Source organism: Podarcis gaigeae (genome assembly GCF_964106915.1).
Source record: "Podarcis gaigeae genome assembly, chromosome: 8".
NCBI lineage: Eukaryota > Metazoa > Chordata > Lepidosauria > Squamata > Lacertidae > Podarcis > Podarcis gaigeae.
The window spans coordinates 35,777,320-35,803,676 of NC_139684.1; the positions used below are offsets into that span (position 1 = coordinate 35,777,320).

Here is a 26,357-nt window from a genome sequence, read left to right on the forward strand (position 1 = left end):
TTCACTTTTTCCATGCTATGCATAATTTTATAAAGTTCTATCACGCCATCTCTGACTTACATTTTCTCTAAAGTAAAAAGTCCCAAACACTGTTCTGGTATGTGCTTGTTCTGCAAAACACTGATGGCCTGGAGGTGACCAAAGAGAAGATTGGATTTGTAACCAAGTCGGGTTTTCTGTCTTGCCTGAGACCATGCCTGCCCCTTAGCCTTCCCAAAATTAATTTCATTCACACTTAGCCTTCTCTGTGATGACACAAGCTTGAAAAATGTCTCTGCTTGCAACAGAGAGCGGGGAAACCAATTACACATGCATTATTGTTAAATCATTTACAAATGTAACTGGTGAGGATGTGGTTAGGTGGTGGGCATGAGAGAGAGTGTTGTGTTTGATAAATAATGTCTCTTTATGAAATTATGCAACTGTTTTTGCCTAAGGGGCACAAGCCCCAATGAATGTTAAGTATGCAGATTGCACAACATCCCTTTCAGGAGGAATCCTGTTTCAAATTACTATTGAGCCATATCACATAATCAGACAGGCAAATGTAGATATGATACAGCCTATGTGCTGGCTATTTTGAAACATGGTATAATGTAGTGTCTAGAGTCTGGGGATTGCCAACTGAAACACACAAATATATATTTTGCTGGAAGCCATCCAGAGTGACTGGGGCAACACAGTCAGATTGGCATCATCATCATCATCATCATTAATGTCTCCTTTTCTAATTACAATCAAATTGTATCTCTCCAGCCCTCGCCAAATTAGAGTCCTTGTGTGTGTGTTCAATAGTTTGTAGCCACCAGTCATCATTGCTCATAAACCTAACCATCTTCTAGGTATTACTGGCTATTATTGAAAAGAAGGGACAATCTTGCACAATTTAGTCATCTCGGCTGTACACTGATGATGTGAACAACTGCTTGTGTGAACAGTTTTTCCTCTCTAGTTGATTCTGACTAACCATTAGGAAAAAAGACTTTCTGATGATAAGAGCTGTTTGGTAGTGGAATTGACTACCTCAGAAGCTGGTGGGTTCTCCATCACTGGAGGTTTTCAAACAGAAGTTGGATGTCAGGAATTATTTAGCTGTGATTCCTCAATTGTAGGGGTTTGGATCAGATGACCTTTGAGGGTCCCTTCCCATTCTATGATTCTATGTATGCCAGCTTGAATTCCATGGTGAAAGAAAAACAGGATATAAATGTAACTAAATAACTCAAAAGTTCCAGTATGCGAGTAACCTGGATCATACTAGACCAAGGATAGGAACCATGATCAACCCAAGGGCCTCAAACTCTTCCAGGCAACCTTCCAGGGGCCACATGCCAGTGTTGGGAGAGGCCAGAGACAAAAGTAGGTGGCACAATGGATGAAAAAGTGACCTTTATACAGTAGGCTAGTTTCTGTGTGCGCGCACACACGGACCCCCTCTCTATCCTCCATTCATACAAACAAGAAACACTATCACAGTTCAAGAACAGTCCAGTCAGGCAAAAACTCTTGAGGTTGAAAGCAGATGCAATGAGGGAGTGTAGTCTGGGAAGAGTCCTGAGGACCAGATGGAGCACCCCAGAGGGCCACATGTAATCCCTGAGCCTAAGATTCCCTACCCATGCACTGGAATGTGACAGAAAGCTGGGAGAGTGGGAAGGATTGTTGGCAGCTAGTGCGTGTGTATACACAAAATACACTGTAAGGATATGCCCAGTTGCCATAGGCGACAAGGAATTCCTTAAAGTCAATTGGGCCGACTGTTGCAGGAAGGAAGGAGCATTCTGTCCCTCTTCTGCACCTGGCATGGAAACAAAGAAGGCAGCCAGATGGGGGAAGTCCTCTCCACCATATCCAAAACACCAAGCTGTTGCAGAAGCAGCAGATAATGCCATCATTCCTCTGCCAGACTCCAGCAGGCTAGTAATTTTTGTGGGAGATCAAATATATATACAGTATGATTGTGTCTTCCACAGGGGTTCTGTTCTGGGGGTGGTGCGAATACGCAAAAATGTGTTTCTGCACCAGGAAAACCCAACACATTAGAGCTATATCCACCTTGCGTACAGTTAATTTGTGAGATTTCAACCAGCCAGCTTTCAACCAAACAAGTTTGAAATTACACAAGTTCATTGCATACATACTATGTGCAATTCATATTAATGTCCTAAATCATCCATTGGCTCTGTGTGTATACAAGAGTCTTGATGTAAATGCAGAGTCAGGAACAGCTGTTGTGCAACCCCCTACAAGCTCCATCACTCATGGAGATGTCCCAAACCTTTTGTCAGCAGGTTATTACATAAGGGGAAGGAGCCTTCTTCCCCATAGTGAGATGACTGGCTGGATCCATCACCCTGGCACACGCCCACACACCCCGAACCACTATCACAACAGCAAACTTACCCTGTGCACATGCCCTATTAAATCTTATGTGGAATAGTAAAGTGCTTTTTTAGAAGCCTGGAACTTTCAGAACTCAACACCTAAAAGGAAGCTGCTTCTGGGGTGTGTGGGGAAACACCCTGAAACAATTCAATTGCTGCCTCCAAAGTCAAAAAACAGGGAGAGAATAAAAACACTGGCAAGTGTTATGGAGAACTGTCTTTGTCAGCATCAATTTATTATTGAGCATTTGTTGGGTCTCTCTGCTTCCACTCCAGCCTGCTGCTGAATTGCTGGTATGCCCTGCAGTCTGCTCTAAGGATGAAGGGCTGGAGGATGCTGGAAAGAGAGAACAAGGGAGAGATTATGTCTAAGCCCTTCCCTCTTCCCTCCCTCCTCCTTCTGTCAGGAGGACCACACTGACAGCCCTCCAGGGAGGAAAAGCGGAGAGAGGGAGAATACAGACTTTGTCTCTCTTTTCAGTTGCCCAAGAAGATTCAGGGATGCCTTCCAAGTCTTTGAAAGGGTCTTTGAGTGAGGGAGTCAGTCTATAAAGGAGAGAGAGAATATCAAGAAGCAGATGCTGGCCAAGAGCAATTTTCTTACATCCATGGAACCAGGGCAACAAATGTGCTTTGATGCTTCTCCATCACCCAGGAATGGCAACAATTCCTCGCAATGTGTTCTGCTCTTGCTGCTGGGGAGACAGCTGACCCGGACACAGCCCGTGTTTAGCGCAGTAAGTAACTTTGCGAAACTTCGTTCTGGAATGCTGTCAGCCTGCGCTGGGATGGATGGCAAGCCGGAGGCAGAGAGGAATAAGACTGGAGGGGTTTTGTGCGTACTCCCCATCAGCTCTAAACCTCTACAAAGGGGTTTGCTTCTCAGCATTGTATGTGTAATTGGTTTCGTGCGATGTCTACTTGAAGGGGAGGGGGACGTGTGTGTATTTAGCAATAATGAGATGGAATTCCAGCGTCAGGCGGTGTCTGTGAAAAGGAGAGGATGAACACCAACCTCAGCCCCACAGTCTGCAATATGGGGATATTGATATTTGGTCTACCTTACAGGGCTGTTGTAAAGGTTATAAGATAATTTGTGTGAAGAAATCAAATGCATACATCGTTGCTGTTTCAGCTTATGGTGGGGGGACATATGCTAACTTTCAGCTTTCTCCTATGCTTTTCATGATTCACAGCAGCTCATCAACTGTAAAACTTCAGGCTTCTCTGATTTTCTAATTGCTTTTGTTGCATCCATGGTAAAATGTAGAAAGGGCATGTTGTAGCTCAGTGACAGAGTGTCTGCTTTGCATGCAGAAGGTCCCATGTTCAATCTCTGGCATCTCCAAGTAGAGCTGCAGTGGGGACCTTCTGGACTGAAATCCTGGAAAGCAGCTGCCAGTCAGTGTCAACAGTACTGAGCTAGATGGACAAATGGTCTGACCCAGTATAGAGGAAGCTTCTGGACTCCCTGTGAATGTGAAATGGAACCAGTCTGTGGATGCTCAAGAGAATCCTCTTAGACACTTGTCAAACCCTTGAGAAGTTATTCACTTATATGTTATTGCCGTTTCTGCTTCTCTCTCTTTTGGGGGTGTGCAAATGTGTATAACTTTAAAACATCATCAGCAGAAGAGCAACATTTACAACTTCCAGCTAAGATGGACAGCCTTTGTAAGCACTGCTGCCTGTTCTCTTAGGACAGACAAACTGCCATCATGTTAATTAATCCCTGAGAGTATCCTAGGTACCACTGTACTACCTAGAAGGATTTCTTGCTGAAATGCCATCATTCAATGAAGTTGGTTTGCAGCAGATTCAGGGCAGGCAAAAATAAATCCTGCCCATATAAACATGATTAACTTATGGAATAGGGATCTAGTGAGGTGGGGGAGGGGAAGTGCTTAGATTTATTTTATTTTATTAGGATTAGACAAACTCAGGATGAGTTGGTCAGCCAAAAGCTTTTGGGCTTGATAGTTAAATAGAACTTTCACATCCAGAGGCACCGTGTCTCTGAATACGAAAGGATGAGGACAAGCCAAAGAAGAAGACATCAGCTGCATGTCCTGCTGGAGGCATCTGACTGGTCTCTGCTGGAAAGTACAGGATTGTAAAGTTGGAAGGGACCTCAGGGGTCATTTATTCCAACCCCTTGCAAAACAGGAATCACAACTAAAGAATTCCTGGCAGATGGCCTTCCAGGCAGATGGAAGGAGAGTCTACCACCTTCTAAGGTAGTCTATTCCATTGTCAAATAGCTCATACCATCAAAAAGGTCATCCTAATGTTTAATCAGACTCTCCTTTCTTGTAATTTGAACCCTTTGGTTCGGGTCCTTCCCTCTAGAGCAGCAGAAGACAAGTTTGCTCCATCTTCCATGGGACAGCCCTTCAGATGTTTGAAGATGGCTATCATATCACCTGTCAGCCTTCTCTCCTCCAGGTTAAACATCCCCAGCTTCCTCAACCATTCCTCATAAGCCTCGGTTTCCAGACCCTTTGCCATCTTGGTTCTCCTCCACTGCACACATTCCAGCTTGTCTATATCCTGGACCCTTGCAAGACTTTGGGCTTGATCCCAGCAGGGCACTGCAACACTTCTGTTCGCACTACAGGAGTGGCTTCTCCACCAGGGTGTTATTGAGGAGGACTTCAATATATAAGCAGATTTGAAGGTTATACATCAAGTTTTCCTAGGAATGAGCTTTGATTGAATCCAGTGGCTACCCCTCTTTTTTATAAAAAAAAATTAGAATGTGTCAGCAGAAACAGCTAAGGTGTGCCATAAACAAAGGGTGTGGGACCTTTTTTAGCCTGAGGGATGCATTTCCTGCATTCTGAAGGTAGCTTCTGGGCAACCTCCCAAGGGCTACATGCCAGTGGTGGGTGGAGCCAAAGGCAAAAGTGGGTGGAGCAATGGATGTGAAATTTACCTCAGTGCAGAAGGCTAGTTTCTGGACACACCCACATATCCCTCTCTATCCTCCATCCAGGCAAGTAAGAAGAATTGCCAGAGGACACACTCCAGCCAGACAAAAGCACTTGAGGCTGTAAAGCCAGACTAGTGAGAGGGTATGGCTCGTGTGTGGTCTGTGGAGAGTCCCGAGGGCCTGATAGAGAGGCCCAGCAGGGCCTGAGATCCCCAATCCCTCCTTGTAAATAAAGGGGTATTTTGTTGTTGGATTTTATTTGTTTGCAAACTGTCCTGGCATTTCTTGTTGAAAAGAAAGCTGGTATTAACATTCCAACAACAACAACAACTGGTTAGGAGAGGCAGATGCTTTTGCTCATGAAGCACATAGCCAAACTGTGGAACTGACTTCAACAGGAGGAAAAGATGGTCACCAGCTAGGGTAGTTTTAACAGAAGATTGGACAAATTGGGGCTGCTAGTACAATAGCTATGTTGTGCTTCTGTTGTCGGAGGCAGTATGCCTCTGAATATAAGTTGCTGGAAATCATAGGAGTGGATAGTGCTCTTGTGCTTGGGTCCTGCTTATAAGTTGTTCACAGAAACCTGGGTGAACAGGATGCTGGACTAGATGGGCTATTAGCCTGATCCAGCAGGGCTCTTCTTATGTTATTGTGTTCCTCATCTCACAATGGTCATGATCCTGTCTCTGTTTTCCCTCCCATTTCCACCTCCCTAGCCAGCTTGGCTCTGATGCTGCTTCTGTGCTGGAGCTCCAGTGACAACCCTCAGAGATGCCTATTCTCTCTGGAGGCAGTGACCACGACTACAGCTACAATTCCTGCACTTCCTTGAACCACCTGTTTCCCATCTCAGTGGTCGAGACTCCCCCCGCCAAAGGGGTCCACTACCAACGGGCCCAGAGGATTTACCACCCAGATCGGCTCGGGACAGTCGATTTGAAGAGGGAGATCATGGTCAACGTTGGCGGCATCAAGTACCTGTTGCCCTGGAGCACCTTGGACGAGTTCCCCGCATCCCGGCTGAGCAAGCTGAAGTTCTGCAGCAGCTACGAAGAGATAATCCAGCTGTGTGATGACTACGATGAAGACACGCAAGAGTTTTTCTTCGACCGGAACCCCAACGTTTTTGGGGTGATTGTCAGCTTCCTCGCGGCAGGGAAACTGATGCTCCTCCACGACACCTGTGCCTTGTCCTTCCAGGAGGAGCTGAAGTACTGGGGGATCGAGGAGTCCAACTTGGAGAACTGCTGCTTCCGGAAGCTCTTCCAGAAGGCTGAGGAGCTGGCCGAGATGCGCAGAGAGGAGGAGATGCAGATGAGCAAAGTGACGGCCTGCGTCCTGGAAGAGGAGACCAAATTTGGCCAGTTTATGAGCAAGCTGAGGGACATGGTGGAAAACCCCCGGTCGGGCCTCCCGGGGAAAATCTTTGCTTGCCTCTCCATCCTCTTTGTGGCCACCACAGCGATAAGCCTTTGTGTCAGCACCATGCCGGACTTAAGGGAAGAAGAAGACAGGGTGAGTAAGCCCCTGTTTTGTATTTATGCTCACCTTCCACTGTCACAGGCAGATGCTGGGAGTTCTTAGGTTTCCTAAGTGGGGAAAGTGTCGTTCCATGCAGAAGGATCATAGCTCAGTGGTAGAGTATCGGCTTTGCGCGCAGTTTCAATTCTTTCCATTTCCAGGTATGGCAGGGAGAGGGCCCTTCTTGGAACCACAAGAGCTGCTTCTGGCCAGTGTAGGCAGTACTGAGCTATATGGACCAAAGACGGTTGCTGTGTTCCTACCACCCTGCTTGTGGGCAATGCATAGAACTCCCTCCCACAGAAGGGAGTGATGCCCACCAACTCAGATGGCTTTTAAAGAGGACTGGATAAATTAATGGAGGAATGAAGCTATCAATGGTCACTAGCCTCTATTATGTCTCCATGGTCAGAGGGAGCAATGCTTCTGCGTGCCGGTTGCTGGAAACCACAAGATGAGAGTGTGTTCTTGTGTTCAGGTCCTGCTTGCGGGTTTCCTGCAGGCATCTGTCTGGCCACAGTGAGAGCAGGATGCTGGGCTAGAAGGGCCTTTGGCCTGATCTAGCACGGCCCTTCTTCTGTTCCTATTACCATAAACATCACCAGTTATATTACATCTGCAGACCTATGTTACATCATGATATTCTGCAGCCAACACTGCATGCCTGCGTTTGGACTAATTCACTCATGCATTTTCCTCTCTTTTGCTTTTGAGTATTGTACCCTTATTGCCTATGCACACAGGTTCAACTGTCCTCATGTATGTATAATGCTATGTCTAATGAATATGCATATGGATGGGGAGGGGCATTGTGATAGCATGCTCCACTTGCATATAGCTACATATAAGGGGGTAGGGGATTTCTCTAGGTGATTGGGTTCCCTGCTTCTTTTTTCACTGAGTCACCTTGGGCCACTCACCAACTCTCACTCTAACCTGCCTTAAAGGGTTGTGAGAAGGTGCAATATAAATACAAAACCAAGAAAATGAACAAACACAGGTCTCTTGGTCCTGGGTCAACACTATAGCCACTGCACCAGGCTGGTTCTCTGCTAATTTTATGGGTTTGTTGTGGTAAAGTACTTCTTGGGAAAGTGTCCTATCTGTCAAGAGTGGTTCCTAAGTGTGGAAGTGAGTGTATGTAGGCAGAATTATTCCCAGCATGAAGACAAATCTAGTTTTTCTAGGGGGTGGGGGAATGAGGTGGTCCAGTGGGGAAATGATCAAATGGTTCATCAATGTATGTTAGAATGAGTGGTTCAACTTTCACGGATTAGCAACAGGGTTTAATTTGAAATGAAGGTTGCAAGTAAGCTCAGTTCAGAGCAAGCTCAGAAACTGTGAAATGAGAGAGTAACACTTTTGCATATTCTAACTGGCTGGTTGGAAAGGAAATCATTCCTGCCTCTGCTAAACACCTTTTCACAGACACCATTTGAATTGTACAGGAACACAGAATAGAACTACCAAACCTATAAACCACTCTTTGGAGAACAAATCTATATTCACACAACAGTGCCTCTGAGTATGTATAGGGTGCCCTTTCATCACCAATGAATCCGTCAAGCCACTGAGATTGGGCAAGATTCCTTAGACAGGGCTTGTGGATGCCTTAAGCAATTATTGGTTTTGCATTTGATTGTTTGTTTGCAAATAAATGTTAAATGGAAAGGAAGCCAGTCCATTCACTACGGGCTATATTGCCAATTTTATTTTTTTTAGAAAACAATCTCGAAAAAATGTATGTTCTTTGTATTAAAAGGAATGAAAAAGGTTACAAAGGTTACAGTTAACCGTCGTTCCCTCCAACTGTATTTATTGTTACATTGATTCTTTTAAAGCCATTAGTATTCACTAATATTTTCTGCAAAAAAGTATTTTTAAAATAAAAAACCCTAAGGAAAGCCAATTAAAGTTTTGGCACAATCTTTCTTTCTTTCTTACAGAACAGCACATGTTTACTCAGACGTAAGTCCCTTTTTGTTCAGTTAGGGTTGCCAGGCCCAGACATAGCCAGCAATTGGCTGTTGGAAACAACTTTGGGCAAAACAAAAAAAGAAAACCTCCACAACAACTTTGCCCCCCTCCCTGAAAACAAAAGCTCAACAACTTTGCCCACAATATGGCAACCCTAGTTCAATGCACCTACTCCCAGGAAAGCATGTTTAGGAATGCAACCTTTGCCTTTTAGAGTGCCAGAATATTCTTTGTAGTTAAATCAGTGTTGTTTTTTCAGTTTGATCCAAAGCACATTTGCTGAGAAGTTAGTATTATGGAGGCTTTTTGGGAGGCTGAGCAAGGAATGCCCACAAGGTTCTCTAAACATACCTATGTGGTGCAGTGGTTTCACTTTGGCACACAAACTTCCACCATGGAGAATCTGTGAAAATCCAGCAGTTGTTGGGCTTCAGCTCCCATCAGCCTGCAACCAGCATGTCCAAGGGGCAGGGATGATGAGAGTTGTAGTCCAACAACAACTGGAAGGCCATTAGTTCACTACCCTCACTGTTTCCTAACAAAGAATCTGGTCTCTCTCTTTATCACTTGAGTATTTTGAAATGGACTTTAGTGGTAGTAACAGCAGCAGAGGAGTAGAAGTAATAATAATAAGAATTCTGACCCTCACCATCTGCCTTTAAGGTACCTGGAGAGAACAATCTTATGAGATACACTGAAGTCATCATTGATGCAAGAATACATTGGTGCAATGTGTATCGAAATAACCACACTGACACCACCACTACCACCAAAACAGTGTTTATAAAGATGTGCACATAAAGATATCTACACCTTCTTCCTACAAGGCATGCAAAATAGTATCTGTGTCAAATGCACAAAACTGGTGATAAAGAGAGAGGAGAAAATGAGCTGCCACCTATGCGCGATCACAGTATTGCTGCATCATGTGAATTAATGCAGAATAGTTAATATCCCACTCCCATTGCGCCAACCTGTACTTAAAACCACAGACAAGCAAATCAGAATCACCTTCCTAAGGTAGCCAGCTGATCACAAACATTCCCCAACCCCACAAAAGCACAAGGCCAGGGCTGGTTAAGAGCAGCCTAAGATGCAACTTTTGGGAAATTTCATGATGCAGAGAAAAGCAACATCACTTCCTAATGTCCTCAGATCAAATAATGGTTGAAGGCAGTGCTGTAGCAGCTGGTTCATAGACACCTTGGAAGCTGCCTTACACCACTGTTCCCTCTAGCACAGCAGGGCCCACACTGACTGGCAGTGACTCTCTAGGGTTCAGATAGGGAACTCTCCCAGCTCTAGCAGGAGATGCTGCTGGGGATTGAACCCGGGACCTCCTGCATGCAAAGCAGATGCTCAACCACTGAGCTAAGGTTCAAAAGCTAGAAACTGTACTTCACAAAGAACTCTAGAAAGCTGGTTTAAAAACATCCTGCTTCTTTTTGCCAGCCTTCTGTCGCTTGGTGTGTTTGAATCGGAGAATCATAAAAGAACCTCAAGGTCATCGTCTCTCCCGTGCTGATGCAGGGAATCCCTTGCTACAACAATCCTGCTGGATGGCCTTCCAGCCTCTGATTAAAAAACCTCAAATGAAGGAGAGTCCATCATCTTTTGAGACAGTTTATTCCACTGTCAAAGAGCTCATACTGTCAGGAAGGCCCCCCCCCTCTAAAGCTGGGGAACCTTTTTCAGCACTGCAGTTGCATTCCTTTGTGGGCAACATTTTGGGGGGCATCCTGCAGAGGAGAGCCAAGGCAAAAAGTGGGTAGCCCCGCTCCTGGCATGTGGCCCCTGGAAGGCTGCTCAGAAGGAAATGTGGCCCTTAGGCTGTAAAATGCTGAGCTTCGGTGAACCGGAGGTCTGACTCAGTAAAGCAACTAATCGTGAACTCAATGAGGCTGAAATCTGCGCACTGCTCTAAAGATGAATTATAACACCAAAGAGGCACAGAAATCCTTTGCAAAGCTTTTTCCTAGCATATGATTCAGATCAGCTAGATGCCTAGCTAGCTTGTGACAACCTAGGGACAAATGAGGCATGTCAGTTTATGGCCAATGTATGCTGTTTTGTAGCCCATGTCGGCCCAAGAGGTGGAAAGCCTCGTGGAACTCAGGCAGACTACTTGTCCAGAGTAAACATGTGTAGGATTAATATCTGCCCATTGTGGTGGGGCTTAGGGATGACTGTCTAAGCAAAAACAAAATAAAGGAGAACATAGCTTCATTGTATATGTCATTAATTTACTTCTCCCCGCTTTTACTATGCATCATGCGGTACAACCAGTACAACTGTTTCCACATTTTAGCGCACTGTGGGAGGTGTGAAACAGAAAAAAGGCTGCTTGATTGCCTGACAAGTCATTCAAAGGGATGCTGAATGTAACTGCACCAATGGCCTGCAATGGAGTTTGGCATTTCTCAGTGAAAACTGTGGACCAGAGGCAGGGAAGGCTAGTTTTCAAAGAACTGGGTGACAATTATCTGTCTGTTACTTGCAATGGTATATCTCTGAATAGCAGAGGCTGGGAATCAGCCTAGGGAAGTGGTTTTCAACCAGTGTGTTATGGCACCCTGGAGTGCTTTGAATGGTGGTCAGGGGTGCCATGGGCAACATTGGTCTCTGTCCCTCTTTCCTTTCCTCCATCCTCTGATGCCCTCTTGCATCACTGCTTGCTAAAGGCTTGCATAGCTGTTTGTTGCAACAGCCCTGGCGACAAGCTCCACAGGCATTGGGTGTCTCTGGGGATAGCCGGGGTGCTTTCCAGGCCCTTGTGGGGCAGCGTGAGGTAGCACCTGTCTTTGGGGGGGGGCAGCTCAGAGACCTGGGATGGCAGCAGCAGCTGCCCAGAGGAGAGGGAAGAGGAGAGGAGGCTGAGGAAATACTCCACAAGGGAGGGTGTTCGAAAAGGGATGAGAGGCTGCCAGCTCTGCAGGAAAGGGGTGACATAACTGGGCTCCTGAGCCCCACAGGGGTGCTGCAGAATGACTGTAGCTGGTCAAGGGAGCCAGGGACCCAAAAGGTTGAAAACCTCTGACCTAGGGAGTGGCTTTTACCTTCATGTTCTGCTGATGGGCTTATGCAAATTATGTGGTTGCCAGCTGCAGGAAGGACAGTGCTGGACTAGATGGGCCTCTGCTCTGATCTAGCAGGGCTCTTCTTATATTCTTACATGAATTAAGTTCAGTGGGAAGAGCTAAGAAAATGGCTTCACTTGTGCCAGACCTCCCTAGAGCATCAGGATGGAACTTATTTCAAATGTCAGGCCTTAACCCCAGAATGTGTCAAATGAGATGTTAATACACCTCACTTTAGGGCTGTGAACTGATTGTTTGTGTGATTCTGTTTGTTGTTTTTTTAAAAGCTGGTTAATCATGTGGTGACTAAGCAATCAAATTTCCATGCTGCATAACAACGTGCACCATCAGATTAAGTTTGCACAGAAGCACAAGTTTCACTGGGTATGCAGCTTTTCTTTTCAGACTGAGGGAGGGAAGACCCAGAGCTCCTGAACCTAAATCCCCACCACCCACTATTCAGTCTTTTAATTCTCTCCCCACAAAAAAGTTGTAATAAGGCTGTTTTTCAATGCAAACACATATGCCTTGGGTCTGATTTTTTTCAGGGGTGGTGGTGGGAGGGTTTAAAACTGAGCAAGCTGTCTGCAACATGTCTTCTGTTGTGGAAGCAGCAAATAACTTTCTTTTACAAAAGGGAAAAGTGCAAACAAGCACCCAGGATATTTGTGCAGTGCCATGGGTCAATTTGTTGAGCAGGTCAGAATCCTTTTAATCCAGGGGCTTTAAGCACTGTGCTTTGCCTCTCCCCCAGAATTCCCACCCACGCATAATATTTCTGGGTTGTTATCCCAAATGCACAGGTTAATTTAAAAATGAGAGAGAAGAGGAATGATTCATCATCATCATCATCATCACCACCACCATAGCAAAATCATCAGAAACAGCACATTACTTTTAAGATCGAAACACTTATCTTTGATTGTTTGCACTGAGACCATAGTTGGATTAACCATAGTACACATAAGTTTCCCTTAATGGGGCAACTAACAAACAAGGGAGAGGGGAAAATAGCACAGAGGAAATGGTTTAGCACCATCCCTTGGTCCTCTGACTGGAATGCATCCCAAATGAAACAACCAAAGACCCCATTTCACTGCTTATTGGGAGTTGAAATTTGCCACAGCAAGGTTTTAAGAACGTAAGAAGAGTCCCGCAGGATCAGACCAAAGACCCATCTATTCGTGGTCTCACAGTGGCCAACCAGATGCCTTGATGAGAAGGATCTGTTCTTACGTTCCTAAACTGCTTTATCCCAAGTCAGACCAATTTGTCCATCTAGATCATTATTATCCCAAGTCAGACCAATTTGTCCATCTAGATCATTACTATCTACATTGACTGGCATTGACTGGCAGTGGCTCTTTACTTTGGTGCATTTACAATGCCTTTACTTTGGTGCATTTAAATGTTCTTCCATCAGTAGTGCTGGAGGGGAGGTTCTGGAAAATATCCTCTTGTCAATGTAAATGCCTCTGTGAATCTGGAGAGGTAGAACCAATATATCTGGTTCTTATGTACTGTTCCTTTTATTAGAATGTACATAAGATTTTTCTGAATCCCTTTTATGGGAGTCCCAGGATGATTGGATGCATTTTATGCCTTTTTACTCCTTTCAGATCAGAAAGCTTCCTCCTCTTCCAGGGTGGCTAAATATTGTGATGCTGCACTGGGGACTAATTTAAGCAAACTTATAATTGTGCTTTCTATATCTGGAATTTTATACCATGACACAGTTACTAATGGTTGTATTGTTATGGTTTCTCTATTTTATTCTGTTTGAGGAATGGTTGAGGGAATTGGATATTTAGGTGGGATTTGTGCAGGTCCCAGCCTCTGGAGCAGGAGAAAATAAGCTTTCTCCATCCTCCATGTGGCAGCCCCTTAGATATTTGAAGATGGCTATCAAATCTCCTCTCAGTCTCCTCTTTAACAGGCTAAACATACTCAGTGCCTTCAACCGTTCCTCATAAGGCTTGATTTCCAGACCCTTGATCATTTTGGTTGCCCTTCTCTGTACACATTCCAGCTTGTACATGAGGATGAGACCATAAAATGAATGGAAAGTCGATTTTGCCTCTCTACTATCTTTGGTCACAGATGGTTAAACCATCCAGTCTCATCCTGCTCCTGTAATCACCATTTAGTAACATATTGGCTGGTGCCATGCCAATTCTCCATCAGCCATTATTTTTTTTGGATCTTAGCATGTGCTGCTATTACAAAACGTGTGAAATTCTGGAAGAGCATTCCAAAACAGTCTTGGTGACCAGGGTTGGGGAGGAAGATACTTGTTAAGTTTCAAAACCAAACCCTTTCTTCTTTGCCTACAAATGACATTTGTTGTATGTTCAGAGGGTAGTTATCAAGGTCAGGAACACATCTGTATTGAGACTGTTGACCTCTGTATTGCTCAGGGATTGCATTCCAGGTGAGCATCATTGGGTGCTTGCTGTCAGTGATGTATAGCACTGCTGACCGTCTCGTTGCAGAACCATGTGCTGAAGTTTCATCCTATTGTTTATCCAAGGATCTCGGGGCAGCGCACATAGTCCTTTGGACTTTAGCCAACAGTCCTGTAAGGTGGACTTGTTACAGTGGTACCTCTGGTTACATACTTAATTCGTTCCGTAGGTCCGTACTTAACCTGAAACTGTTCTTAACCTGAAGCACCACTTTAGCTAATGGGGCCTCCCGCTGCTGCCGCACTGCCACCACGCGATTTCTGTTCTCACTCCGAAGCAAAGTTCTTAACCCGAGGTACTATTTCTGGGTTATCGGAGTCTGTAACCTGAAGTGTATGTAACCTGAAGTGTATGTAACCTGAGGTACCACTGCACTAGTCTTAGAGAGACATTGACTGGTCCATGATCATCTAGCAAGTGTCCTGGTAATGTGGGGATTTGAAGCCAAGTCTATCTGGTCATAGTCAAGCATGCTAGTTGCTACACAACAAGGTCTCTCATGTATCTTTGAAATATCTGCCCTTCTGGCCTTACCTACTTACTCATATCTCTATCACATATATATGGGCTAGTACCACTTCAAATTCATAGCCACACATTCTTTGGAGGAGGCAGTTGTATAATAGTGCTATGCTGAAATCTGTAACACCCATTTCTCAGAGGTTTTCATCTATAAAAGAGGCTTCCATTTGTCTGCCTCATTCTCTTAAGTTTCTTTAGAACCTCAAGATGGGCAAGGTATGTGTGAGTGTGTTTTCTTTCATCCCATTTCTACCCATTTCCCCAGTTCTCTGCACCCTCCCCAGCTTCCCACACTTCCTGATCTGAAAAAGCCCTGTGAAAGGAGCTCCTTTATGATGCCTTCTTGTGGGCTTTGATTAAAAGTGAAGGAACCAGGGAAGGTTGCAGAGCAAAAAACCCTGGTGCAATGATTTGTAGAACAAGAGAGAGAGGACTCTCACAGGCACCACCTGACCACCTCAAAAGAAAGGTCAGTGCACATATACATGAACATGAATTCTCACACACACACACACACACACACACACACACAAAGAGACCCCCCATCCTTGAGAATTTCACCAAAATGTTCTCTCCCCATTGATAATTTCCAAATGCAATTTCTTTTCTCATTAACTTGATGGAGACCAGTGCAGGAGGGGGGGGGGGCCTGCAGGAGACATTTTTGGCACAGCGCTGTTGAATAACCTTTGCTGTTAAATGGTATGACTGAAGAATACCTTCTCAGTGATCCATAAGGAAATGTTAGAATTCTCTCTGAGCCTATCCAGATTCATTATTCAATGAAGAGGAGGGATTCAGGGTTGCCCACAAAAGCCTTTGTGGTTAAATGATATTGGCTTACGACCACATATTCAAAGGCCAAAGTGACCTATTGGAGGTACTTAATTTTTTCCATTTCTGTTCTCAAGTTCTCACCTTGGACAGTTTGATTTAACTAGAGCCTGGGCTTAAATATTCAAACAAAAGCAGCAATGCAGGAAAAGTGACTCAGCAATCCTCATGGCAGCAATGCAGTCAGGGGATTTGAACAGCTCTCGCTTGTAAGAGGGTTGAGGACAAGGCAGATACAAAATGCCTAAATGGTAGAAGGTTCCTCCCCCGCCCGCCTTTTTTCTAGGCAAGGAATTATCACAAGCCACCTCTTGTTAGAAGCTGGATTCAATGGGTTTGCAACTTCACCAAATTAGCTGGTCAGTTACAAACACTGGTTAGTCACAAAGTGCCTTCCATAAATCATTCAGCCACTTGCACCTTTTGAAAATTATTTCTGTGTTACATGCATGCATCACAACTTCATTGCCTTAAAGACAAGGGCCACATCAGCATCCACAACTAATAGAAAGAAAACATCCAATATATATCAACAAAAAGCGCTGTCAGATTGTGGGTTGTATGAGCAATGGTGGCTACTGAGACTCATAGGAAGTGGCAGGGATCACAGCACATGGGAAGCTGCTGAACTGGTGGCCTAATACATCTATAATAAATAATAACAAGGTAAAATGGGTTGTTCCTATATCCCTTTTATATGCAGGCATTTTCCCAGAAGGAGAGTCATGTAAAGATCCAAATGTAGCAGATGGCTGGTAGGAGGGTGAGTCATGAGATCAAGAGATGTTTATTATCTACTCTGAGTTTTGGGAGCCCTGGGAATTGGGGAGCCCTGGGAACTGACATTATATACACATTCCCCTCTAATATAATGTATTTTTGCCACATTGTTGTGTTGAAGAACTGTGCCATAAAATTCAGAGAAGTGTGAATTTCAAAGGATATCTATGTTTTCTGGGTTGCAAGAATTCAAGAAATGTGAATGAGATAGCTTCTCATTAAAATGCAAACAAAGCTTCTCCCTCATCACTAGGACTGGGTAACACACACGGTGTACATTACAACCTCTGTTGAATTTTTCTGATTTATTTTTTTTAACGGAGAGAGACGTCCATTCATTCTGACCTCTTTCTTGTCCCCTTCCGTATGCAGGGCGAATGTTCCCAAAAGTGCTATTACATCTTCATCATTGAGACCATCTGCGTGGCTTGGTTCTCCCTGGAGTTCTGCCTCCGATTCATCCAGGCCAAGAGCAAATGTCAGTTTTTCAAAGGTCCTCTGAACATCATCGACTTCTTGGCCATCTCCCCATATTATGCATCCCTCATTGTGCTGGATGACGAGCCCACTGAGAAAGACAGCAGGCCGAGCGGGAGCTCGTACCTCGAGAAGGTGGGCTTGGTGCTACGGGTCTTACGTGCCTTGAGGATACTGTATGTCATGCGCCTTGCTAGGCACTCTTTAGGATTGCAGACTTTGGGCCTCACCGTCCGGAGGAGCGCAAGAGAGTTTGGCCTGCTCTTGCTCTTCCTGTGTGTAGCCGTCACCCTCTTTTCCCCCCTGGTCTACCTTGCAGAGAACGAATCTGGGAAGATCCTGGAGTTTACCAGCATCCCTGCCTCTTACTGGTGGGCTATCATCTCTATGACTACAGTGGGCTATGGGGATATGGTACCCAGGAGCGTCCCGGGCCAGATGGTTGCCCTAAGCAGCATCCTGAGTGGGATACTCATTATGGCTTTCCCAGCCACCTCCATATTCCACACATTCTCCCACTCCTACTCTGAGCTGAGGAGGGAGCATGAGCGTCTACAGTCCCGAATCATGAGGCTAAAGAACGCCAACACTTCTGGTGAGAGTGACACACTGAACGAGAGTGAAAGCTTCACTACGGATGCAACTGGCTCACCCATCAAGTACATCTACAAAGGATAATGAACATCCTGCTGCAAAATAATAATAATAATCTGTGTACTGTAATGCACAAAGCAAAGCAGTTAGCCCAAGGCTTGCAATTCGCCATTTTCAAATGCAATTGCTTCTGCAAAAGTCTGCCCGGGTGAAGCTTAAAGCACATTGCTGAGAACAGTAACAAACAATGCTCAGGCAGTGCCAGCAATAGCAGGGAGGGTCTGGGGTACTAAAGAGTGCTGATGATGTTAGGAGCCCCACGTAGGAGTCTGGCTTACAGGCTGAGCGAGACAAACACCAAGCTGTGGCCCTAGTCTAGATCAGGGGTGGGAAACCCTTTTTTCAGCCCAAGGACCATGTTCCTTCATAGGAGACCTCCTGGAGGCCACATGCCAGGGGTGGGTGGGGCCAGGGCAAAAAGTAGGTGGAGACAGAGACAAGGGTGAACAGGGCCGGGTGCAATAGTGGACGGAACAACAGTTGTGTGACTCTTTGCCTCTGTACAATAGGCTGTGTTCCAATCATGCAAAAGCCAAAGGTTTCTACATGTGCACATATCTACCAGGAGAAACTAGAGGCTTTATCAAAGTTAAAGGGCATATTTTGGCCAGGTAAAAGCACTTCAGGGGTGTGTGGAGTGGGTTGGTGTGGAGTGTGTGAGGGACAGAGAGGGGAGCATTTTGAGAGCTAGATAGAGAGGTATCCCCTACCCCTAGGATAGGTGGTGATGCATCTTTTCACCAGGTATAAGCATGAGACAACTAACCCATCATGAAGGCTAGCTGAGCAAGATGGCACTCTTCATGAAAGGCTTCCTTACATTAAGGGAGAACGATAATGAGCAAACCAAATGAACAAGACCCTGGAATGCCTTGAAAGACTTTTTGGATATTGACTTTTGACCTTTCCCTGCAAACCAGAGATTGTGTTTCATGTTTAAAATGAGTGCACAGCATCACACAGATCTCACCTTCCCAAAAATAAGTATGCACATTATCATAGTTCCCAATCTCAAGAGTTGCAAAGTCCAGTAATCAAGGCAAGTGGAAACATCATGCCAACCAAATAGACATGGAGAGAAAGACACTCCATTGTTAGGTTAGTACACGAGGTACCATTCATATCACAGGATAGGCAGCCCACAGTGCAATAAAAGTAAGCTATCCTGACCCACTTTCCTGGGAGTAAGCCCCATTTAACTGAATGGGACTTACTCCTGAGTGGACACATGCATGATAGCACTGTAAAGAGACTGAACATGTGCAGTTAGAACTGGAGTGGTGAACATAGCCCAGAAGCCATATTTTCTGGTGGGCAACCATCTGGGGGCCACATGCCATAGGTGGGTGGGCCCAGGTGCAAAAGAAGGCATAAGCATAAATGGAAATTTTGACTTGGTATAGCAGGCTAGTTTTTACGCACATGTGCACCCCTCCATCCAGGCAAGTGGGAAGCATGCTCAGAATTCAAGGATACATTCTGGCCAGGCAAACACACTCAAGGAGAGTGCAAAACAGGGGCTGTAGGGAGTTGTTGTTAGGGAGGGGTGTTTGACCTGGGAAGAATACCAAGGGCTAGACAGAGAGGGGTGGTGCATTTGACTCCCAGGCCTGAGATTTCCCATCCATGAGTCCAAGAGAGGTTACACAAGAATGCAAGACAGATCCTGTTGGATCATACCAAAAGTCTATCCAGTCTTGCATTCTGTTACTCAGTGTGGTCCACCAGAGAAGCCGAGAAGCCATCTCCTTTTCCTGCTCTCACACCCCAGTTGTTATTTGGTGGCATACTAACTGGAGAGTCTATCGCGGCTAACACCCTCTGATTGAAAGCTTAGTCTCCAATCATTTGTCCAATTGCCCATAAATTAATGGCATGCCATGTGAATAAGTCCTTTCTTGATCCTGTCCTGAACCTGCTGCCAATCAACATCATTGGCTGAACCAAATTCCATTTTTTATGGAAGGCCAGTCCTTCCATTAGGCAGAATGAGGCGGCCACCTGAAACAGCTGATTTTGGCTGTCAGGAAAGGGCAGCAAATGATTAGTTGTTTCATTTGTTTTATTAGTGCCAGGAAAGGGAGAGGAGCTTGTAGGATTTCCTGCCTCAAATGCCAAAATAACTTGGCTAGCCTTTGGTACTATGCGCCTTGACTTAATGTCTTGATCCAGTCCTGGGGAGAGGGAGAAAAAATTACACTGCACCAGGCACCAATTTGTAAATTTTACCAGCAGTCACTCTGGTTAAGAGGACTTTACACAGAACTTATATCCAAGAGCTAGATCAGGCACCAATCATACAATGATGCCTGCCTTATTGCAAGTCAAATTATTGTTCCATCTAGTCCAGTCATGTCTTCATTGATAGAGGCATCCCTACCATTAGGCTGAAGGGGGTAGCTGCTCAGGTGCCATAAATGTTGAAGAATAGAGTTGTGTGCTACATGTCTTGCACTGTAGTTCACAGCTAGCCTACTGCTGTGGTGGGTGCTGTCCGGTCATCAGTGCTGAAATAGGATTCAGCTACCAGTCTAGTTGGCTTTGTAACATGGACTTGAGCCTTGGAGGACTGCTTTCTTGCCATTCATCTCAGACGGCAAAATGTATTGGGTCAGCCCTGGCTCTGACTGGCAGAGGATTTCCAAGGTCAGCCCAGCTTCCTACAATCCTTTAACTCAGCGGTAGTCAACCTTTTTTATACCTACCACCAACTAATGCATTTTTCTTGATGGTAAAATTTCCTTACTGCCCACCAGTGCTTGATGGAAGGAGGATTCAGCTTGTGCTTTAGAACCCCCTACTGCCCACCTAGAATCCTGAAATGCCCACTAATGGGTGGTAGGGACCAGGTTGACAACCCCTGCTTTAACTAATGATACTAGAGACTGAAGCTGAATGCAAAGCTTGTGGTCTACAGCTCTTGTGTCATCTACAAAGCCCCAGAAAGCCCAGGAGGAGAAGGCAGGAAATCTTTACAGCAGGTATAGGGATACCCGTGGCCCTGGGAAAGTGGTCACAGTTCAAGGGCAAATATCTTGACTTATATACAGAAGGTCCCAGGTTTAGTTCCTGGCATCTTGAAGTAGGGCTAGGGGAGACCTCTAAGCCTGAAATCCTCTGCCACTCCTTGTAGACAAAGCTGAGCTAAGATGGGCCATTGGACTGACTTGGGATATGGCAACTTCCTAGATATATCTTCCTAGGCAGATATTGTTGAACGCCAACTCTCACTAACCCCAGCCAGCATGGCCAATGGGCATGCATGTTGTTGCCCAACAGCCCCTGGAGGACCACAGGCTCCCCTTTCTGGCTTTACAGTTCCTCAGCTCTTGACTCTTCTCTGATAGTTGGCAGTTGACATCTCAGCTGATTCCAGTTCCATTGTTGATGGCGCAAGAGTCCTGCCCAAGCCCAATGAAGGGCATGTGTGCAGTAGGAGCATTTGGCGGATGGCACCCTAAGCCCTCCGCCAACTTTCACATCATGTTGATTAAATGAGTGACAAACTACAACAAGGCCCCCATTTTGGGAGAGACAGAAAGGGGCAGCAGCGGGACACTTTTGCTTATTTCAGCTGTACAGGCTCTTTGTAGTTGCCTCTGACTTTCCAATGCCCTTTACAGCCATCCGTGACATCAAAGCACTGGAACGGGTTCACATAGAACTTATATATCTTGGCCATTTATAAAATGCTGAGCACTGAGCATATCAAAGAGCTCTCGATGATGCATTTCTGCATCCTTGAAGCCAAAGGCACAAAACACCCATATGCGGTAGCTTTTAAACCTCCTGCAGTCAACTGATCTGTATCTGTACAAGGACTGCACCACAAATGACTTGCTTAGCACTCGGGTTTAAGGAAGAAAATAATAGAGAGCGCTTTGACATGCAGCCTGCCCTCCGTAAACTTTTCACACTAGCAAACAATTTTTCTAACATATAATTTGTTGAGATAATGAAGAAAGAATTTTAAAAAAAAAATGCCTTGTTTATCTGAACTGTGATAACATCTTGCATTGTAAAGGAAATAAATGTCCTAGATGAAGGCTTTTCAATAATATTAACATTTCATACCATGCTTTCAATTGTTTGAAGTGTTCCATCTGCATTTTTTTCTTAGAATCTTTGCAGCAACTCCATAACAGAAGTTTGGGGAAACTGCTGCCCTCCAGATATTGCTGGACTCCAACTCCCATCAGCCTCTGCCAGTATGGCTAATGGCCAGAGATGATGGGAGTTCTAGTACAACAATTTCTGGAGAGGCACAGGTTTCCCAGCTCTGCTGTAAAGTAAGTGTCGCCATACTGCAGACGGGGGGAATAAGGCAGAGAGTGACTTATCTAAGACCTCTTCCCTGGGAAATGATGCATCTTGTCTCCAAAGCACACTCATGTACAGTGCGTGAACATCAAGGTGGTAGGCAGCACACAGCCTGCCATTTCACATGTTGTTTGAATCTCTTCTTTCTTTTCTTTTTTGATAACAGATTGTTGAGCCATTTTGTTTTTCTGGCATATCTTTAATAAAAAGAACAAACAGCCTCTTGGCTTTTAAGCTAGCAAAGAGAGCAGGCTACCGCAGAGGAAATGAACACAGCAACTTCAGCAATGAGTAAGGGTGTGGGGGTTTCAGCCAGTCTCCTTGGCATGGAAACAGGAGTGTTACACAAGTGGGTCTCTATTTTCATCTGTGATGTGTTGGAGGCTGTTGACTCGCTCACAGTAATGCAGTCCCATCTCATGATGAAGAAGATACTCACTCTCCAAATGCTTTCCCCCCCTGCAATCCAGCCTTCTTCTTCTGTCAGCTGAGAAGCACTGGGGGAAATAATGGTGAGTGGATCGTAGGAGACTGTGAAGGCCACCAACTTGGATAGCTTTGAAAAAGGATTAGATGAATTAATGGAGAAGAAGGCTATCAATGGCTACTAGCCACAATGACTATGCTCTGCCTTTCACAGTTGGAGGCAGTAATGCTTCTGAATACTACTTGCTGGAAATCACAGGATGGGAGAGTGCTCTTGTGCTCAAGTCCTGCTTGTGAGTTTCCCACAGGCATCCAGTTTGGCCACTTTAAGAACAGGATGCTGGAGGAGAGGGGACACTGCTCTGATCCAGCTGGGCTCTTCTTAGGTTCTTATCACTTACTGAAAATGTGCAGCAGTTACGTAAATTAAATAAAATGTCCAAGTTAATTGCCAACATCCAATCAATATGGCAAGTAGTTTGCCCCTATTTATCATGACCAACAAGAAATAAGCATGAATGGTGTCAGAAGGAAATATCTCAATGGGGCTAAAGCATTGTACTAGAGTTTCTGGCTTCTTTTCAATATGTTGATTCCATCAGCCTCCATTCAATGAGTTCAGACTGTGCTCTGGTGCTTCTTTTCTTAGATTCCCTCTTTCATGCTGTTTCCCCTTTCTTCTTCCAGAAAGAAGCAATATGTTGAAAGGAACATTTAGTTCTTCTTGTGTAATTTAATTCTGCCTGGTACAGGCAGTTATCGTTGGCAGATATTGGATCGGCCAAGTACCACTGCTCACATAATTTCATGACCATATTTAATTAAAAGAGCAGTTTAGGTGCCTGGCAAGCAGCCTCACTTAGCTTAAAGGCACTTTTTGTTGCATCAACTTCAGGGATGCTTTCCCCATATTTTTTAAAGCCAATGAAGTCCTCCCCAAAGTCTCTACAACATCTTAAATTGGAGAGTGGGAACAGAGTTGACTTAAACAACTTTGATCCTGCATGCCTCAAAGTCTACCTTATCTCCTGGGTTTGGCCTGAAAGCACTGACAAAATGCCAATGTAATGTAGTGGTTAGAAACCTCTGGCCTGAGGGTGTAATTAGACCTAATTTGGCCCATAATGTCATTTCCTCCAAACCACACCCACCTGCTGCATATCTGATGTAATATATGGTGCCAAGTGCAATGCAGGTAAAGATGCAACTCCCTGTCCAAAAGTAGGGTTTTCAGCTGCTGTTGATCAGTTGATTGGCAGTGTCTGGTTTTTGCCTGTGCAGTTTGATTTTACCGGTAACTGTATGGGTAATGGTAGCAGAACTGATTGGTGGTGGCAGGGCTGATCAGTAGCAGGGCTGATCAGCTATTCAGTGGCACCTGCAAACCCTGCTTTTGGAAGGGAGCCATCATTTGCTGATTGTGCCTGCACATTCCTTAGCCTTTGCCTGCCACTCCTGCACTATCTCAGTTTGAGGGAGTGGCTCTTAGATCATCCTCAGTCTCTCTGGATGAGTCCCCTGCAGCTTCTCCTGCTCTACAACCACAGAGGAACACACATATGCAGAACTGGCTACAGGCTCTTTAAAGGCAGCAGTCCCAGGGTGTACAGCCAATAGGTATGGTCAATATCTCAGGCAGCAGGAAAAACTGGGAGCTGACCATGGTTTTGATTTGCCCATTCTTGCCTTAAGAGACTCTTGCAACTGCTACCACTTCCCCAGCAAAGTCCCAGCACAACATGATACTCAATTCAATAAAGCTTTGCTTTAGCCCTGTGCAGTTACTATAATCAATGTGTGTGGGGTGGGTCTGTGCCCCCCACCCCTTTGGAATGTCCAGTATCTGCAAATTGGTTGTCCAGTAGCACCTTAAAGGTAAAGGGACACCTGACCATTAGGTCCAATTGCGGACGACTCTGGGGTTGCGGTGCTCATCTTGCTTTATTGGCCAAGGGAGCCAGCGTACAGCTTCCGGGTCATGTGGCCAGCATGACTAAGCAGCTTCTGGTGAACCAGAGCAGCACACAGAAACGCCGTTTATCTTCCCGCTGGAGTGGTACCTATTTATCCATCTATTTATCTTGCACTTTGACATGCTTTCGAACTGCTAGGTTGGCAGGAGCACGGACCGAGCAACGGGAGCTCACCCCGTCGTGGGGATTCAAACCACTGAGCTTCTGATCAGCAAGCCCTAGGCTCCGTGGTTTAACCCACAGTGCCACCCATGTCCCTTAGCACCTTAGAGACCAACTACGTTTGTTCTGGGTATAAGCTTTTGTGTGCATGCACATTTCTTCAGATACACCCAGAACAAACTTAGTTGGTCTCTAAGGTGCCTGCTGGACAATTTTTTCATTCATTTCGACTGCGTCAGACTGTTGCAAATATTTGGCAACACGGCTACCTACCTGAATGCAAATTGATTATAATATCTATATAGGAGTGGAACCTGCGGGTGTCCATTCCAATAAATGAAGAGTGGAATTGCATAATCCATTTACCACAGATCTTGCGGTGCACAAATCTTACAATTTCCACCTACACATGTTAGGAGCAGTGTAGACATCTTTTGTGCTTGAACACTGAGGACACTGAAGAGCTCTCATTGATTATTTTATAACATCTGCTCAGACCTTGGAACTAATTATTTGACCCAACTCTCTACAAAGATTCTTTAATAGTAGGCAAATCTATGGCCAACTGAATACAATCGATGCAGAGACTCTAGTATGGATAAATTATGATACCTACTTCACAAGTATAAGTACTGAAATTAAAAGGATGACAGCTAATTTCAGAGCTAGATAAGGTGCTGTTGATAGGAAACTGCAGACTAGAGGAGATTGAGTGAAGAGGAGGGAGGTGCGAGACTGAATGAAACGTTCTTGATGACAGAGTAAAAAACTTTTGACTGCATTTCTGAACAGGATTGTTATCCCGTGACTAATGTAGCAAAATCCAGCCTCTTGAAAGGCGCAGCGAAGCATTGCCAAGTTGTAAAACTGGCCAATATATAGTGCTGGATTGAGCTACCTCATTTAAAGTTGGGGAAGAAAGAACAAAAGGTAAATCAGCTTTAAATTGTCTCCCAAAGGAACCAAAGCATCACCCAGGCTTGCTATTAAGCATACCTGCCTTGAATCATGGAGGTTTCACAGTAATAGCATTTTTACAGTAGGAGCTATCAGGCTGGTAATGTGCTACTAGTGCTGTATACCCTATGGTATCTATTTTATTCTGTATCCCCCCCAAAAAAAATTCTAGAGCCCTGTGGCTGTATTTGCATGTAATTTGTTGCATTCTCCGCAACCTGCCTCTCCTCCTTATTATACTTTGCTCTTCCCTAGTGCAAACAGCATAGAGAAACCAGTATCTGGATCAGGAATTGTAGCTTGTTCCTCCCTAACAAGCCACAGTCAATGAGAAATTACTAGCCACAATGACTATGTTTTACCTCTTCTGTTGGAGGCAGAAAGCCAGCTGCTGGGAAAAACAAGCAACTTACACTCAGGTCCTTTGTTCCTACGTAACCCTCAAAATGCAAAGTCCATCTTCAGGTATTTAGTTTACTGTTTACTATGATATTTACTAGACCTGCCAAGATAGGTTGCTTAGCAGAATGTGGGGGAAGCCTGTGGCTCGGTGGCAGAGCATCTGCTTTGCATGCAGAAGGTCCCAGGTTTAATCCCCAGCATCTCCAGGTAGGGCTAGGAAAGACTCCATGTCTGAAACCATGGAGAACAGCTGCCAGTCAGTGTAGGCAACACTGAGCTAGATGGATCAGCAATCTGACTCAGTATAGGGCAGCTTCTTATGTTCATAAATGCAGTATTAAATTTATTTATTTATTTATTTATTTATTTATTTTTATTCATATTGAATTTGCATATCACCCTTCATCTGAAGATAACAGAGCAGTTTGCAACATAAAAATACAAAAGGAGAACACAAAATACACAACTATGTCCTGTACTGTGAGATACTG

The 26,357-nt window shown here is 44.9% G+C and overlaps 1 protein-coding gene and 1 long non-coding RNA gene across 4 annotated transcripts in view; one reads left to right on the forward strand and one right to left on the reverse strand.

Moving 5' to 3' along the window:
* Positions 1-2,588: 2,588 nt before the first annotated feature.
* Positions 2,589-6,438, reverse strand: LOC310850961. Its single transcript, XR_014567511.1, has 2 exons — positions 6,298-6,438; positions 2,589-2,721 (listed from the first exon to the last, which is right to left on the reverse strand). It is a non-coding gene; the product is annotated as an uncharacterized lncRNA (long non-coding RNA).
* KCNG4 (potassium voltage-gated channel modifier subfamily G member 4) overlaps positions 2,735-26,357 on the forward strand; it is an 84,251-nt gene continuing 60,628 nt past the window's right edge. Inside the window, exons 1-3 of one of the 3 annotated variants that reach the window (XR_014567507.1) lie at positions 2,735-3,121; positions 6,036-6,834; positions 16,868-19,023. Coding sequence is in view for 2 of the 3 variants with exons in the window: in XM_083752934.1 (XP_083609060.1) it covers positions 6,091-6,834; positions 16,868-17,650 (1,527 nt within the window). In the remaining variant the exon portion in view is untranslated. Of the gene's footprint in view, positions 3,122-6,035; positions 6,835-16,867; positions 19,646-26,357 lie in introns of those variants that run through there. The other 2 variants (XM_083752934.1, XM_083752935.1) reach the window with 2 other exon arrangements.